Consider the following 15356-nt stretch of genomic DNA (forward strand, 5'->3'; position numbering starts at 1 on the left):
AGATTATGAATGTAAGGGGGAAAGGATGAAGAGATATCTTGATCAAGTAAGGGCGAGTGTCGACGGACTAAAAGCAATGGTCGTCCAAATCCCCAGGGGAGAAAATGAGCTCGCCGATCGGCTAGCCAAAGCCGCTTCAGCAGAACATATGATGACACCGGGTAATGTACTTTCTTTTGTTCAACTTTCTCCACTAATAGACCCCGACAACATGCAGGAGATACGCTCCGAAAGAAACTGGACTACACAGATAACTTCATACTTAAAGGACGGGTTACTGCCAGAAGAGAAGGAGGCAGCAAGAAAACTAAAAGTCCAAGCGGCAAGGTTCGTCTTAATAAAAGACATTCTTTACAAGAGAGGTTTCTCCCGTCCGTATCTAAGATGCCTGGGGGCCGAAGAGGCAGACTACGTAATGAGGGAAGTACACGAAGGGATATGCGGGAACCATTCTGGATCGCGGTCGTTGGTGCACAAACTGGTACGAGCTGGGTATTACTGGCCAACCATGCAGAAGGATGCCGAGTCTTACGTTAAAAGCTGCGACAAATGCCAGAGGTTCAGCAATGTTATCGGACAGCCAGCTGATGAGCTAACCCTTATAACGGCTCCATGGCCGTTCGCTCAGTGGGGACTAGATATCATGGGACCTTTCCTAACGGCGGTAAGGCAGCTGAAGTTCTTGGTAGTGGGTATTGACTACTTCACAAAATGGGTAGAAGCAGAAGCCTTGGCCACCATTACAGAAAAGAACATTAGAAGTTTTGTCTGGCGGTGCATCGTATGCAGGTTTGGTATTCCTAGAGTCCTTGTCTCAGATAACGGGAGGCAGTTCGACAACGGCCACTTCCGGGATTTCTGCACACAGCTAGGAATAAAAAACCACTACTCATCACCCGCCCATCCTCAGGCTAATGGCCAGGTTGAAGTCACGAACCGATCCCTGTTAAAGATTATCAAGACTCGGCTCGAGGGGGCAAAAAGCATATGGCCCGAAGAATTGCCGAGCATACTGTGGGCATACAAGACAACGGCGAGGACCCCAACAGGAGAGACGCCATTCCGACTGACGTACGAGAGCGAGGCGGTCATCCCAGCAGAAGTTGGGCTCACGAGTTACAGGGTTCACAACCATGACGAGAGCAGGAATGACGAATCTATGAGGCTACAGCTGGACCTGTTAGATGAGGTTAGGTCGGCGGCAGAGCAAAGGATCGCTAGATACCAGGATCGCATGGCCAGACAGTACAACTCCCGGGTCCGACACAGAGACTTCCAAGTAGGAGACCTCATACTCAGGAAGGTCATGGGTGCAACTAGAGACCCTACACAGGGAAAACTCGGCCCCAACTGGGAAGGACCTTATATAGTTACGTCATGGAAAAGGAAAGGAATGTACCACCCGGAGACAACGGATGGAGAGAAGCTACAGCATCCATGGAATGCCGAGCATTTGAGAAAATACTACCAGTAATAGTAACACGGCAAACGGCAACCAGTTTTTTTTTAAGCTTTTTTTTAATTATTAGTTTTTCTTTTAACTGTTTTTTGCTACAATCTTGTCGTGCCTTTTTAAGCCCAAGGGGGCAGGCACTTTTCCTTTACGCATTTCTATTAAGAATAATCAGATACAATTTTGATCTTCTACTTGGATGTCATTACAATTGTCCACAAAATGAACGGAAACTAAATAATATCAACAAGATGGACGGATCATCCTACAGGGATGATAACTTGAAGTCCACAAGATGGATGGATACAAAATGAAGTCCACAAGATGGACGGATCATCCTACAGAGATGATTACTTGAAGTCCACAAGATGGACGGATACAAAATGAAGTCCACAAGGTGGACGGATCATCCTACAGGGATGATTACTTGAAGTCCACAAGATGGACGGATACAAAATGAAGTCCACAAGATGGACGGATCATCCTACAGGGATGATTACTTGAAGTCCACAAGATGGACGGATACAAAATGAAGTCCACAAGGTGGACGGATCATCCTACAGGGATGATTACTTGAAGTCCACAAGATGGACGGATACAAAATGAAGTCCACAAGGTGAACAGATCATCTTACAGGGATGATTACTTGAAGTCCACAAGATGGACGGATACAAAATGAAGTCCACAAGATGGACGGATCGTCCTACAAGGATGATCACTTGAAGTCCACAAGATGGACGGATACAAAATGAAGTCCACAAGGTGGATGGATCATCCCAGAAGGATGACCACTTACAATCCACGAGATGGACGGATCATCCACAAAGTGGACGGAAATAAAATAAAGTCCACAAGATGGACGGATCATTTTACACAATAAAGTAGAATCCATAAGGTAGATGGGTCATCCCAGAAGGGTGACAACTGGAAATCCAAAATGGACGGATGTAATATAATATCCACAAGGTGGACGGAACATCCTACAAAGGTGACCAGCCCAGACCAAAATGGACGGAACATTCTACAGGTTTCCAAAGAATAAATTCTTAGGATCAAAAATATACCTACACATGCCGGATCCAGTAAGTAGTTAATAGCTGAACGGATATAAATAGGTCAAGCAATGACAATTCGAAAGCAAAATTAAAAAATTCAAACATTCAACATATAAAATGAAGTGCACGGATGCATTTAACAAAAATAGAACATTAAAAGGCAATGTTTGCATATCATCAACAACGGATGAGAATTGTTCCAAAAAGTACATAAGAAAAAAAAAAAAATCCATCTACTGAGCTTTGTCTGCATTGTCGACGGACTGAGGAATCACTTCCATGTTAGGCTTAGCTTGATCAACTTTTGCTGGTGCCGACTCTCCGTCACCAAGGGCATTGTCATCAGCAAAGAGGTCATCTGTATCCTATGAGGCAGCAGGCACGACGGATGATTGAACTGGGTCTTTAACTTTGAACTTCGAAATGTCCAAGTCTGGATAAGCTTGTTTGACCTGACGGAGGGCATCCATGAAGCCCTGATGGAAAGAATCGCCCAGCTCAGTAATTAGGGCGTCGGAGTCACGGTATTCACGAACCGCAACATCCTTAGCCTGACGGACTTCATTTTTTAGCTCTACTATCTCCTTGTCCTTGCTCTCTAGAGCCTTCTTTGCCTCCTCCGTCACCTGTTCAAGGCTCTTCCTTGCCTTCTCTGAAAGTTCAAGCTTCTTCTCCATCTTGGGTTTCCAGTTTCGCAACTGAAGAAGTTCTTCCTCCGTCTGCTCTGCTTTGGCCCGTACGCGATCCAAAGCCGTCTCATGGCTGAGGTACCGTCCCATCAGCCCCTTCATCATGACCATTGCCTAAAAAATAATAACGATAGTTAAAAAACGAACAATGGGCAAAGAGGATTTAATTTGCATTTGAATAGTAGACGGGCTGTCTTACCTGTGTAATTGCAAATAGGCCCGTCTCACCCATGGCCTCCGTCGAGTGATTGCCTAAGTCTTTATAATCCTCCGCCGAAATGATGGAGAAAATCTGTTCTAAGGCATGCTTAGAATCCTCTCGAACAAGGACGGGCGGCTTCTCTTGATCCTTCGACGGGCCCTTCATCAGGCCCTTGCCAACCCCATGCTTGATTGGAGTGGCCGTCTTCGGAGGCTCCGCCATAAGTCCCACGACGGGTTCTAAAGATACTTTGGCCTTCTTGGCCTGATGATCCACTTTGGGTTGAGTTTTCCGCCTCGCAGACGGATTGCTTAGGCCCGTCGCAGGGGGAGCGTCATCACCGGTCTTCTTTGCGGCCTTTGCTCGGATCAGAGCTCTTCTCTTGGCGTCATCCATCTCTGAAACATGGACGGGAGAGTTAATTAGCAAAATAAGTTACATAATTTTTCAAGTATAGGGTGACGAGCTTACGCCTCCTTATCTGTGCTTCGTACTTGACGACTGCCGCTGTCGGTTTCGGTCCGTCGCAATACCAGTGAATGGTATTAAGTGTTACCAACTTTGCCCAAGTCCTTTCCTCCGGCTTGGTCTTTGAGAAAATTTTCTCAAGGAAAGCAAACTCCTTAATGTCAATTTGGGGGCGTCGTCTAACTACAAAAGAAGATAGAGGACGGTTAGATTATATTCAACAAACTTAATAAAGTTAAAGTTTGAAGGACAATCCATACTAGACGGGTGTAAAATGCCCCAAGTAGTGTCAACGGGCATGAAATCCGTGTCCCCCAGACGACCCATCCAACCGTTGCCTTCTAGGAAGAAGTACCGGCTCTTCCAATCCCTATTTGAGTCCGGTGTGTCATAGATGACTTTCAACAACGGACTCCTGGGGACGAAGCTATATATTCCCCTAGACTTATCAATTTCGTCCGGACGGTAACAGTGAAAGAACTCCCTAACCGTCAGCCTCTTTTCTCCGTCAGACATAGCGCCGTACAAGATCTCCATCGCTATAAAAACCCTCCAAGCATTAGGGGAAATCTGATTCACGGATAACCCCAGTTGTCGGAGGAGCTCACGGTGAAGCGAACTCAATGGGAATCTGAGTCCGGCCTTCAACATTTGCTTAAATACCCCGACTCCCTCTACCCCGTCATAGTAACACTTCTCCGACTTGTAGGGTAGACGGATCGTAACATTTTCTGGGATTTGATAATTATCCCTAAATGTTTTAAAATGCTTTTCTTTGATGACAGACGTGAAGTAATTCACCGTCCACTCCGGTAGCATGACGAACTCCCTGAGCCCATCAGCACCAATGACGGATCTAACAATCTGTTCCTCACCGTCATTAGGTCCCTCGTCTTGATCAACCACCTCCAGATCCTCATATGTTGAGGACGAGGAGGAGGAGGACGGACTCCTATCATCTGGACTATCTTGTTCTCGATGACCGGACGGATATACTTCCTCGTAATCCAATCTGTCACGAACAACCGACTGATTACTCGACGCACTAGACATTTCCTACATGAAACGACAAGAGCCTAAGACTCTGACGGTCTATGTGTCTATAACGGGTGTGGATTGTAAGGAAAATTAAAACAATATTGGCTTTAAGAAGAGCACTTACCAATTTTACCAACAAAGTGATGAGGAATGGCACTGACGATTAAAGCAATTGAACGGATCAGCAGAATTTGACGGATACGCTCTGACAGGAGTGACGGGTACGCTCTGACAGGTTAATTTCTATTGAAACTGTAGAAATGAGAGGAATTACTCCCTTATTTATAAGCGAGATGCACGGAAGTCGAAGCATCGCTTCGATCCGAGATAAGTCCCAGTCAGTTTATGACACGTGTCATCATCATTAATGACCTTCGTACAGCCTGTCTATAGTTGGTATGACCGACGGACTCCTCGTTTGCACCGTCATCCTATCTTGCATAAATCCGTCAACTCGTTGTGACTATAAACTTAAAACCTCCTTTTTGTCTTATGGGTCTCATTCCGTCATAAAAAATATCCGTCACGCCCTTACGTTAGGATCGTCACCCCATTGATCCTTTGTCCTAAAAGCTGACGGACTATTGGGGTGAAGGGGGCAACTGAAGATGATAAAATATAAAGCCTGACGGGCCTACCTTAATGGGCTTGACGGATAGGAACTGTTGGGCCTGTGTAAAGATGATCCCATGCGCTTTGAAGGCCCATCGCTGAAAGACACAGTAAGGGCCCATGATCCGAGATCTCTATCGCTCATTGCCTAGAAAAGCCCTAAGATCCGAAAATGGAAATCCAAATACAAGGGTGATTTTAGGAGACACGCACGCTGAAAATAGATTTCCTCTATAAGGAAATCCTTGCTCACCACGCTCAGAAGAGTTTGAAGTAGAGTCCCACATGGAAAAGACTTCGAGACCAAGAAGGAAAAGCCAACTCTCTACCACTATAAAAGACCTAACACCCTCGCAAATCAAGGTACGCATAATTTACCCTCTCTAGCACTCTAGAGTTGTGAGAAGAATTCTAACTTGACCTTCGGAGAGTGTTTGGCCGGCACCACACCGGTGCTCTCTAAAGGTTTTCTTTCGATTGCTCTTGTTGTGCAGGTTCGCTTTGAGTCGCGAGTGCGGTGTGACCTATTGGTGATATTTTCGGCATCATCAGTGTGGTAGCACACATTTTAGACATTACAGTATAACACTTTTGATGGTCACAGATGGATTGGTGCTATTACTGGCCCTGTTATGCTCTCAACTTTAGAGGATGGGAAGATTGTGAGGGGCCTTGCTGGAATACCTTCAGAGGGTCCAGTCTTGATGGTAGGCTATCCCTTGATAGCCAATATTTTTGGGGAAAGAAATATCCTAGTGAGGGGGATAGCACATCCATTGGCGTTTGTGACAAAAGGCAGTACGCCAGAAATGTTTCTTTCATATTTTGACACATTCAGAATTATGGGGGCAGTTCCTGTCTCAGCATCTAATTTATTCAAGCTTTTGTCTTCGGAGTCCCATGTCCTGCTGTATCCAGGAGGCGTGCATGAGGCTTCTCATCGGAAGGTAGCATTTTACCTTGATTTACTTCTATTAAATACACAAGGAAGTTAAATCCTGTTTTTTTCTTCCCTTTCTATAGTTTACTTCTTTTTTGGTGAATAAAAGTTCAGTATCATGGCTTCAGAAGTCATAAGAATTTTCCTCTTTCCAATGGCTGCAACTCTGGCTGGTTGGGTTAGGTAGCGGTTTCGGTTACTCAACCCCTGCAATGACACCTTTGGCCCCCAGCACAACCTAGCCTCACCATGTCCCTGGTCAACTCTGCTCAGGCCTGCTTGAGTCCCTAGCCTCACCATGTCCCTATGAAGTATTCTTAAAACTAGGCAAATCAATTCCTTATATTGATCATACACATATAACCCATCTTTTGCCTTTTAAAATATGACATATAACTTGAGCTTAGCCCTTTCAGCATTCAATATTACGGAATAAGCAAAAATTGGAAGTCCTCTTTGAAGATGAAGTAGTTGCTGACATTATCAATATAACCAGGTCTCCAATGGACATTTTAGATGAGTGGGTATGGAGAGGAGATCTTGTTGTATGGTACTGTAGTTTGTGATCACATTTAGAGGTTAAGGAACAAAGTCTTGTTTGAAGGATGGCCCATATGTCTTGAAAAAATAAAGGTATCCATTACAAGAGCCATTGTGGAGCACTCTATTTTAAGACAAACATCAAAACCTGCTATTCAGAGGGCACCAAGGAATTCATGCCACTGGTCCAAGCCAGCTGAAGGCACTCTCAAGATAAATGTTGATGCAGCTATAGGAAAATTCACTTCTGTTATTGCAGCTGTTGCAAGAAACTGGAGAGGGGAATTAATATTTGCTTGCTCCAATAAAGCAAACACCAATGTTCCTCTTCAAGTGGAAGCCGAAGCAATAAAATGGGTAGTTTCCCTCGCAAACCAGCTGAACTTTGTGGCAGTCTTAATTGAAGGTGATTGCTTATGCTGCTACCAAGCTATTGACAGCAAGGGACAGGAGGTTCCGTGGAGAATCAGGAATATCATTAGGGAGATTCTCATATCTACTCAGATGTTGCCAAGCCTTTCCTTTTGTTGGGTGCCTAGAGAGGCAAATATGGCAGCCCATATTTTAGCAAAGTGGTCTTTGCAAAATATTTTTGTTGGCTCTTTTGATCTTGGGCACTGCCCTTCCTGTTTAGATGTTGTTATCAGAAAAGAGGCATTGACTTTGTTTTGATGTTGTGTGCTTTCTTTAACAAAATTTTCAGTTCATCAAAATTCAAAAAAATAAATAAATAAATAACGGATGGTTCACAAACCTTTGGATGAGTTAATGACAATGCTTTGGTTATTATTGAATTTATAGGTTATTACTGAAAATTAACTCCCATTCAACCTTAATGTTTTTATTATTAAAATACTAAAGAAATTTACAGTCTAAGGTGAAATGCTAAATGATCTCATCATGCAAAATGTTGTCTTCTCTCCCTCCAGGCTCCTGTGTGATTTATACAATTATATGAATTGACATGTGCAGACATGGTTACTATTTTTCAAATGTATTGATTGTGTATTTCATTTCAACATAAATGAGATGTGGTCTTTACAATATACAACTTTAATAGTTTAGAAATTCTTGGATTTTTGTACTTTCAGGGTGAAGAATACAAGTTAATGTGGCCAGAACAGTCTGAGTTTGTCAGGATGGCTGCAAGATTTGGTGCCAAAATCAAACCTTTTGGTGCTATTGGAGAAGACGATTAGGTGAAGCAAGCTAAGAACTTCACTTTGTAACATTTTTTTTAACAATTATTAATTTTCATTCTATACATATCTTCGTATCTGCATACAACACAGAATTGTAGTTTCTAGCTGGCTAGGCTGCTAGTTGATAGCCACTTGCACGGGTCACCACTTGATGCTTTATTTCTTCCAAATTGTCTTAAATCTAAACATTGAAACCTGGATCTATATTCATAGTCTTGTTAATTTATCTTAATTTAATATTTTACTTGTATAATGATACTTGTGTTATGAGGAGAGAACCATAATTGCTGAACAAAGGGTTTCTCCCCATAATTTTCTATGTGAATTAAGGTGAAATTTTTTATCAGTGTCCCTGTATACAATGAGATAGGGATGTTCTTTTGAGAACGGTATGACATGTTAATTGTTTTGAAGAAAAGTTTAAACTTGACATATCTACATTACCGCTATTTGCTGTTTCTTGCTAGTTTATATTTAGATTCACTTTTTTGTCACTGGGTTTTACTGGTTTTCTCTCTAATGAATAAATGGTTTCTTTCAACTGATAGCTAGTTTTTGATTATGATGACCAAATGAAGATTCCTTTCTTTAAGGATCAAATAGAGAAGATGACAAATGACAACATAAAGTTAAGGTATATCAAGTTCCTCTGGCATTGACTTCCATTGGATCTTTTTCTTTCCATAAATTTGGTCTCAAATTTATTTTGCCTTTTCCTTCCTGTTCCTTATTTTTATATTACCATGATCTTGTATTGTAGGACTGATGCTACTGGGGAGGTGGCAAACCAAGATTTACATTTTCTAGGAATTCTACCAAAATTTCCTGGTCGATTTTATTATTACTTCGGCAAACCCATTGAAACAGAAGGTATGGCTATTAGTTAGATGACCAATTTCTTTGAATGTCTGATGCTAGTAATAAAGTAACGTATCAAGTTAGCCTAAAGAAGAATTTTTTTATTAAAAAAAAAAAAAAAATTGAAGGCCTTTTTAAAATGAAAGTGCACCTTTGAAAAAAATGGCTTTATGATATTGCGGTGCATCTAATTGGGACTAACTTAGATATCCCCTAGATTGGAAACAAATTCAATTGGTAGATCATCATGCAAAATACCCAATTCATCAGAAGCAGGCCTAAGAAGAGCAATTTCAAGCAACAATCATCTAGTTGTAATCATATCATCCATGCCATTCTCTTCTCTAATCAGGGAATTTTGTTCAAAACTGCACTGATATGGCATCTCAGTATGGTCATTTATATGATTATAGCTTATCATTTCCAACTGAAAAACATGAATCATGCGTTCTTATGAATTCCTAAATCATACACCCAAGTATAAAGCCAGATATATGGTATAGTAGAGGGTGTTTGTTATGCAGGGTCACATTAGCAAATTAACATTGTAGGTACTGTATTTCAACCTCATTCTTCAATTTTTCTATATCTTACCTAATCTTAGGACAGTTGTAACCTGTGCCTCTGCTTGAGCAGTAGTCATTGGAAGTTTGAGCTTTAATAGGTTGAATTTTTTATGCAAGTTTTTGGCCTTTTGTTTTTCTTTATGAGGTAAGTAAGATGCAAGTAATTGTTAACCTTAAATTTTAAATCATGTTCTGAAGGTTTGAAGCAGGAATTAAAAGACAGGGACAAAGCTCATGAATTATATTTACAACTCAAGTCTGAGGTTGGAAGGTGCCTTGCTTATTTGAAGGAAAAAAGAGAAAGCGATCCTTACAAAAATTGATTGTCTCGGTTAATTTACCAGGCCACACATGGCTTTACATCTGAAATTCCTACCTTTAAACTTTGAATTTTTTAGTGAATATGAAAAGAACAATATAAATTGAGAAATGAGAATGAAGAGACATCATTGAAGAGGTAGCACTAAAAAGTCACCAATGAAGAGTCATGACACTCTAAATACAATTAATAACGATCTGGTGGCCATTAATAACAATTTTACAACAACAAAAAAAAGTTCCAAATGAGTGAATGACTTTGTTCAAGTGAAGTATTTCACTTGAGGGAACCTCAAGCGGCTTCAAATAGAAAGTTTGATTTATCTTTGCGCGACGCTAAAGCAATCCTGAAAACAAAAACTTTACTCGATCTTCAAGCCACACCCTTTTTTTTTTAAAGAATAATGAGTATTTTTAACACACACACGGAGAGAGGGAAGAAAGTCTTAAAGAAACTGACAATGGTATATATTTTAAAATGGTCTAACTCTTGGTTACACTACACAAACTTTAAACTTCAAACAAAAATTTCTCTACAAATAACAATTTTAGAGAATTCATGAAATTTTTTTATATTTTTCAACCATTTTACTGAATATGAAAAAAGAGAATGAAGAGACATTATTAAAAAGTAGCCAATGAAGAGTGATACATTCTAAATACAGTTAGCAACAAACAGTAAATGTTAGTAATAGTGAGAATTTTTAGGCTCACTTGTCTACCCAATCTATCTATAATCTATATCTGTATATATCTAAAAGTTGAAGCATATAATTTACTGTTACTACATTTCTATTGAGGCACATCAGCGGCCACATCATTTACTTATTTTCTACCTTCGTGTTTCTGTTGAGCCACATTAGCGGCCATGTCATTCACTTATTTTCTTCCTCTTATTTTCTTTTTTTTTTTAACTTTTCTTCTCCCTATTCTTAGATATAAAGTAATAAATAAATAACTCTTATTTTCCATATATATTAGTCCAACATCCCCCTCCCTCTTTGCCTCTCTATCGCTCCACTACTCTCTACTTCACCATTACACTTCCTTCATCATTTTCTCTTTCTTATATTTTGACTTTTCTTCTCCTCATTTTATTTTGTATAAATTTGATATCATTTCTCCCATTCAATCCATATTTTTTCCACAAAAAAATTGTAAGTATTCTCTCTCTCTCTCCTTTCTTTTGGTGGATTTTTGTTCTTTCTTATAACTCTAATTAAGGGTGATGGTTTTTTTTTTTTTTTTTTTTTAATTTGTGCTTTGGTATTGTGTTTTTTTTTTTTTTTTTTTTTTTTTTTTTCCCATCACAAAGTCTTCTCTCTCCCTTTATAACTTTGGTTGAATTTTAGTTTGGGTAATACTTAGGTTTTTTTTGGAAATAGCTATGAATTTGCCTACCAATTGTTTGAGTATTAAATTATTAAAAGTCTATTTTTTATTCCTTTGGTTTCATTTTAATTTTGGTTAAAATAACACTGTAATTTTGTGATTTATTTCTTAAGAGATGAGAAATTTGAATAATAAATTTGAAACTTATAAAGTTTAGTTGTGTATTAGGCAAATATAACACACTACAAATTAAACATACAAAACAATAGAATGGTATCTTTGTAAAGATAAAAAGATACAAAAAATACTTGTAGAAATCATTTTTTTTAAAAGACGATACTTGAAGTAATTGATGCTTTTATATATTACACGTCATTGCATAATATTTATATATTTTCAAGCATCGCATGGGTCTGCAGCTAGTATATATTATAAAAGTTGGATTCCCAAACTGGAGGATGCACACAACGATGACACATGTTCATTTTTCCAATTATACTATCATGACATGTCATCTCTCTTCTTAAAACTAAAAGACTCATAAAGAGACTTTATTAAAAATGACTATTTCATTTACTACTAAATCCTTTCAATTTATTTTCTAAAAAAAAATCCTTTCACTTCTCTCTCTCTCTCTCTCTCTCTCTCTCTCTCTCTCTTTATATATATATATATATATATATATATCAAAATGTATCCCATTTAATTATAATTCTCTATTCTCATATAATACATATACAATTTAATCAAAATTTTACATATAATTTTTATGTAATTACTTTTAAAATTTGATAAAATTTCTCTAGGCATACTACAAAGACAAATGTCATCTAATTATCTAATATATTATAAAAGTTGGATCCAAAACTGGTTGGTGCATGTAATCATTTTGAACAAAATTTATGAACTCATTTTGTACTATAAACCAATTTATGCCTTTTTGAATCTCACTTATTTCTTTTCTAATTACTTTCTTATTTATTGTTTGTTTGGGGATTTTAAAAGTTTTATACTCATAATTAAATTTATTGTCTAAGTTGAGATACAATGGATTGTCTCTTCATATCTCTCATTCATACTCTCTTTGATCTATAAAAAGCACAAAAATAACCTTCTCCCTCTCTATTACAAGCCTTCCAATGAACAATTCCTCAAGTACACCATGAAATGCACTTACCTCATAAACACACTCTCTCTCTCTCTCTCTAGTTGTTGACAATGCAAAAATCTACCCAAAAAAAATTCAAAATGATGAAGGATTAAAATCTGTTAAAGTTTTAAAACTTGGATTTCTTAATTTTAAGTTGAATTTTTAAGGATTGCATTCTTTAACAAGATATGGATATTAAACCAAATTTAAAAATTAATGAGAATAACTGCGCGAAGCACAGGTCAACAACTAATTCTATAGAAAACTGAAGTTTAAATGACTTCGCTCGACTAAACACTAAGCAAACCTCAAATAGCCTTAAAAAGAAAGTTTGATCAATCTTTACATGACACTTGCTTGAGCATTCATTAAAACTTGAACTTCGCTCAATCTTCACCCAAGCGATCCTCAAACAGAAAGTATGCATGAGCAAAATCTAAATATTAGATCGATATAATTTCTCTTTTTAAGTCTCTACTTTTACTATGGGATTAACACATATATTATAACCTAATGTATTTTTATATCATAAATTGTACTCTATAATAAAAGTTGGGGTTAGTAGTCGTAGTTACACCAAGTGACTATCTTCACTTTGCAACAAATGTTTAAATTCTAATTAATTAGATTACTTCACTATAGGTAAAAATCTTTTTAAATTTTTTTTTGAGAAGGTAAGTTTCAAGTAATTTAAAATTCTCTTCCTCAAAAAAAAGTAATTTAAAATTCTATTCCAACTATAGTTCAACTTAAGTAAAATTTTATTAGCTAAGTTTAAGAAATTTAAAAATCTACTCCAACTAAAATTATATTTCAAAAAAAAAATTGAGAGAATATTTCAAAAAAATTCAAGTATGTTAAAATCAAATTTAAAATTTATTTTAAGTATTTTGATCATCTATCATAATTTTGTATTTTAATATGGTAAAATTTACATATTATATACCGTCCTTACGTTGTGCTGCTTAATATATGTTTGTATTTCTATAATTTAATCTAGATGAAATTATAATAAAGTTAGAAGTGACTCACTATAGTTTTGATAATATTTTTCTTTTATATAGAAATTTTTAATTAACCGTCGTATGAGCATTGGACTAGTATACATATAATGGTCCACATTTAAGTTGATAAATGCCATATTTAAACATAGAAAAAGCTTTCAAAAAATATATTTTCTTAAGAATATAAAATTTTAGGGTGAAGAGTACAAGTTAATATGACCAGAACAGTCTGAGTTTCTTAGGATGGCTGCAAGATTTGGAGCCAAAATCATACCTTTCGGTGCTGTTGGAGAAGACGATATAAGCGAAGTAAGCTAAGAACTTCACTTTTCCTATCAAAAAAAAAAAAACTTCACTCTGTAACATTTTTTTTTTTTATTATCAATTATTAATTTCCGTTCTATACATTTCTTCATATCTTCATGCAGCAACAGAATTGCAGTTTCTAGTTGAATATCACTCAGCACGGGTTATCACTTGATGTGCCTTCATCCTTCCAAATTTATATTCCTATTAATTTATCATAATTTACAATTTACATGTAAAGCAAGACTTAGGTACAGTACTTAGGTGCTGTTCCTTGGATTTCCCTTTTAAGATTCTGCCATGTGGATTTTTTCTCATGAATGGAAGTTTATTTTTTAATTAAATAGCTATATGGCTTAATCTTAAAAGGGGAATCTAAGGAACAGAATCTAAGATACTATACTTAAATTTTGTCCTTACATGTATATGGTTATACTTGTTCCATAATGTTAATATGTGGAGAGAACCATATATAATTGCTGTAACAAAGCCCATAATTTCCTATGTAAATTAAAGGTGAAATTTTTTGTTAGTGTCCCAGGACACAATGAGACAGGGATATTGTTTTGAGAAGGGTATGTACATCTTCCAGGAATTCTACCAAAATTTCCTGGTCGGTTTTTTATTTATTTATTATTTTGTCAAACCCATTGAAACAGAAGGTATGTATGGCTATTGGTTAGATTAGATGACTTTGAATGTCTATGATGCTAGTAATTAGAGTACAATATCAAGTTAGCCTAAAACAGGAATTTTTAAAATTGAAGGTTTTTTTAAAGTGGATTTATGATATGGTAGGCTAGCACACTTAATTTGGACTGATAGCCACCTAGATATCTCCAAGATTGGAAAGTTCAAATTCAATAGGTAGATCATCATGCAAAATACCCCAATTCATTAAGGTGGCTAGAAGCAGAGCCTAGGAAGAATAATTTCAAGTAACAATCATCTAGTTGTAATCATATCTATTCATGCCATTCTCTTCTCTATCAGTGGAATGCTGTTCAAACCTGCACCGATATGGCATCTCCGTGTGGTCATTTATATGATTATAGTTTTTCACTAAATCATACATTCAAGTATAAAATCAGATATATGGAATAGTGCGTAGAGGGCGTTTGTTAAGCATTGCCACTTTAGCTCATTGAAACTGTATTCACCAGTTTGATGCACACAGTGTACAATATAAACTCCAGGTGTAGTGCTGGTCGAGCGTAATATCCAAGGGACAAAAAATTTAAAGCAATGTTATTCTTGATCGAGTAATTACTAGTTAAAGACTTTGAGCCATGTGACTGAAGAGCACTGATTGGCCTGTTGTCAATGTCTATCATTCAATAGGTGACTCGCTATAATGATCAACCCATTAGATGAATATACGAGCATAATATTATCGCAAATCATATGTTACTGAAAAAGACCGAACCACTAAAAAAAAGAACCACACTCTTTTAACCAAAATCGAAAGGTTGGCAACGCCAATTCCAAAACAAAACGATAAAAAGCAAATCCAATGACTGAAACATGATCCACAAAAGCCTGTGGGCTTTGGTCGACCTAAGTCCTAATCCACATAATTGTGGAGCATCATATATATGAAATGATACGATATGATCTAAAACT

The 15356-nt window shown here is 37.4% G+C and overlaps 3 protein-coding genes across 4 annotated transcripts in view; 1 reads left to right on the forward strand and 2 right to left on the reverse strand.

Annotated features, from left to right (window-relative positions):
• LOC126714541 (phytyl ester synthase 2, chloroplastic-like) overlaps window positions 1-9961 on the forward strand; it is a 75170-nt gene extending 65209 nt beyond the window's left edge. Inside the window, exon 14 of the mRNA XM_050414730.1 lies at window positions 9822-9961. Coding sequence (XP_050270687.1) covers window positions 9822-9946 — 125 coding nt within the window. The 3' untranslated portion in view covers window positions 9947-9961. The remainder of the gene's footprint in view (window positions 1-9821) is intronic.
• On the reverse strand, window positions 2730-3488 carry LOC126714544 (uncharacterized). The gene is made up of 2 exons (XM_050414733.1): window positions 3397-3488; window positions 2730-3311 (listed from the first exon to the last, which is right to left on the reverse strand). The coding sequence occupies exons 1-2, from the start codon at window positions 3427-3429 to the stop codon at window positions 2874-2876; spliced, it is 471 nt and encodes a 156-aa protein (XP_050270690.1). The 5' UTR covers window positions 3430-3488; the 3' UTR covers window positions 2730-2873.
• LOC126714543 (uncharacterized) lies at window positions 3534-5387 on the reverse strand. 2 transcript variants are annotated; one of them, XR_007651623.1, is made up of 2 exons: window positions 5030-5387; window positions 3534-4050 (listed from the first exon to the last, which is right to left on the reverse strand). XR_007651623.1 is itself a non-coding variant. In XM_050414731.1 (2 exons), the coding sequence occupies exons 1-2, from the start codon at window positions 4516-4518 to the stop codon at window positions 3818-3820; spliced, it is 624 nt and encodes a 207-aa protein (XP_050270688.1). In that variant the 5' UTR covers window positions 4519-4541; the 3' UTR covers window positions 3534-3817. The 2 variants fall into 2 exon arrangements, 1 of the variants encoding a protein (XP_050270688.1); XM_050414731.1 differs by lacking the exon at window positions 5030-5387 and adding an exon at window positions 4128-4541.
• Window positions 9962-15356: the final 5395 nt, after the last annotated feature.

Source organism: Quercus robur, chromosome 2, assembly GCF_932294415.1.
Source record: "Quercus robur chromosome 2, dhQueRobu3.1, whole genome shotgun sequence".
Taxonomy (NCBI): Eukaryota; Viridiplantae; Streptophyta; class Magnoliopsida; order Fagales; family Fagaceae; genus Quercus; species Quercus robur.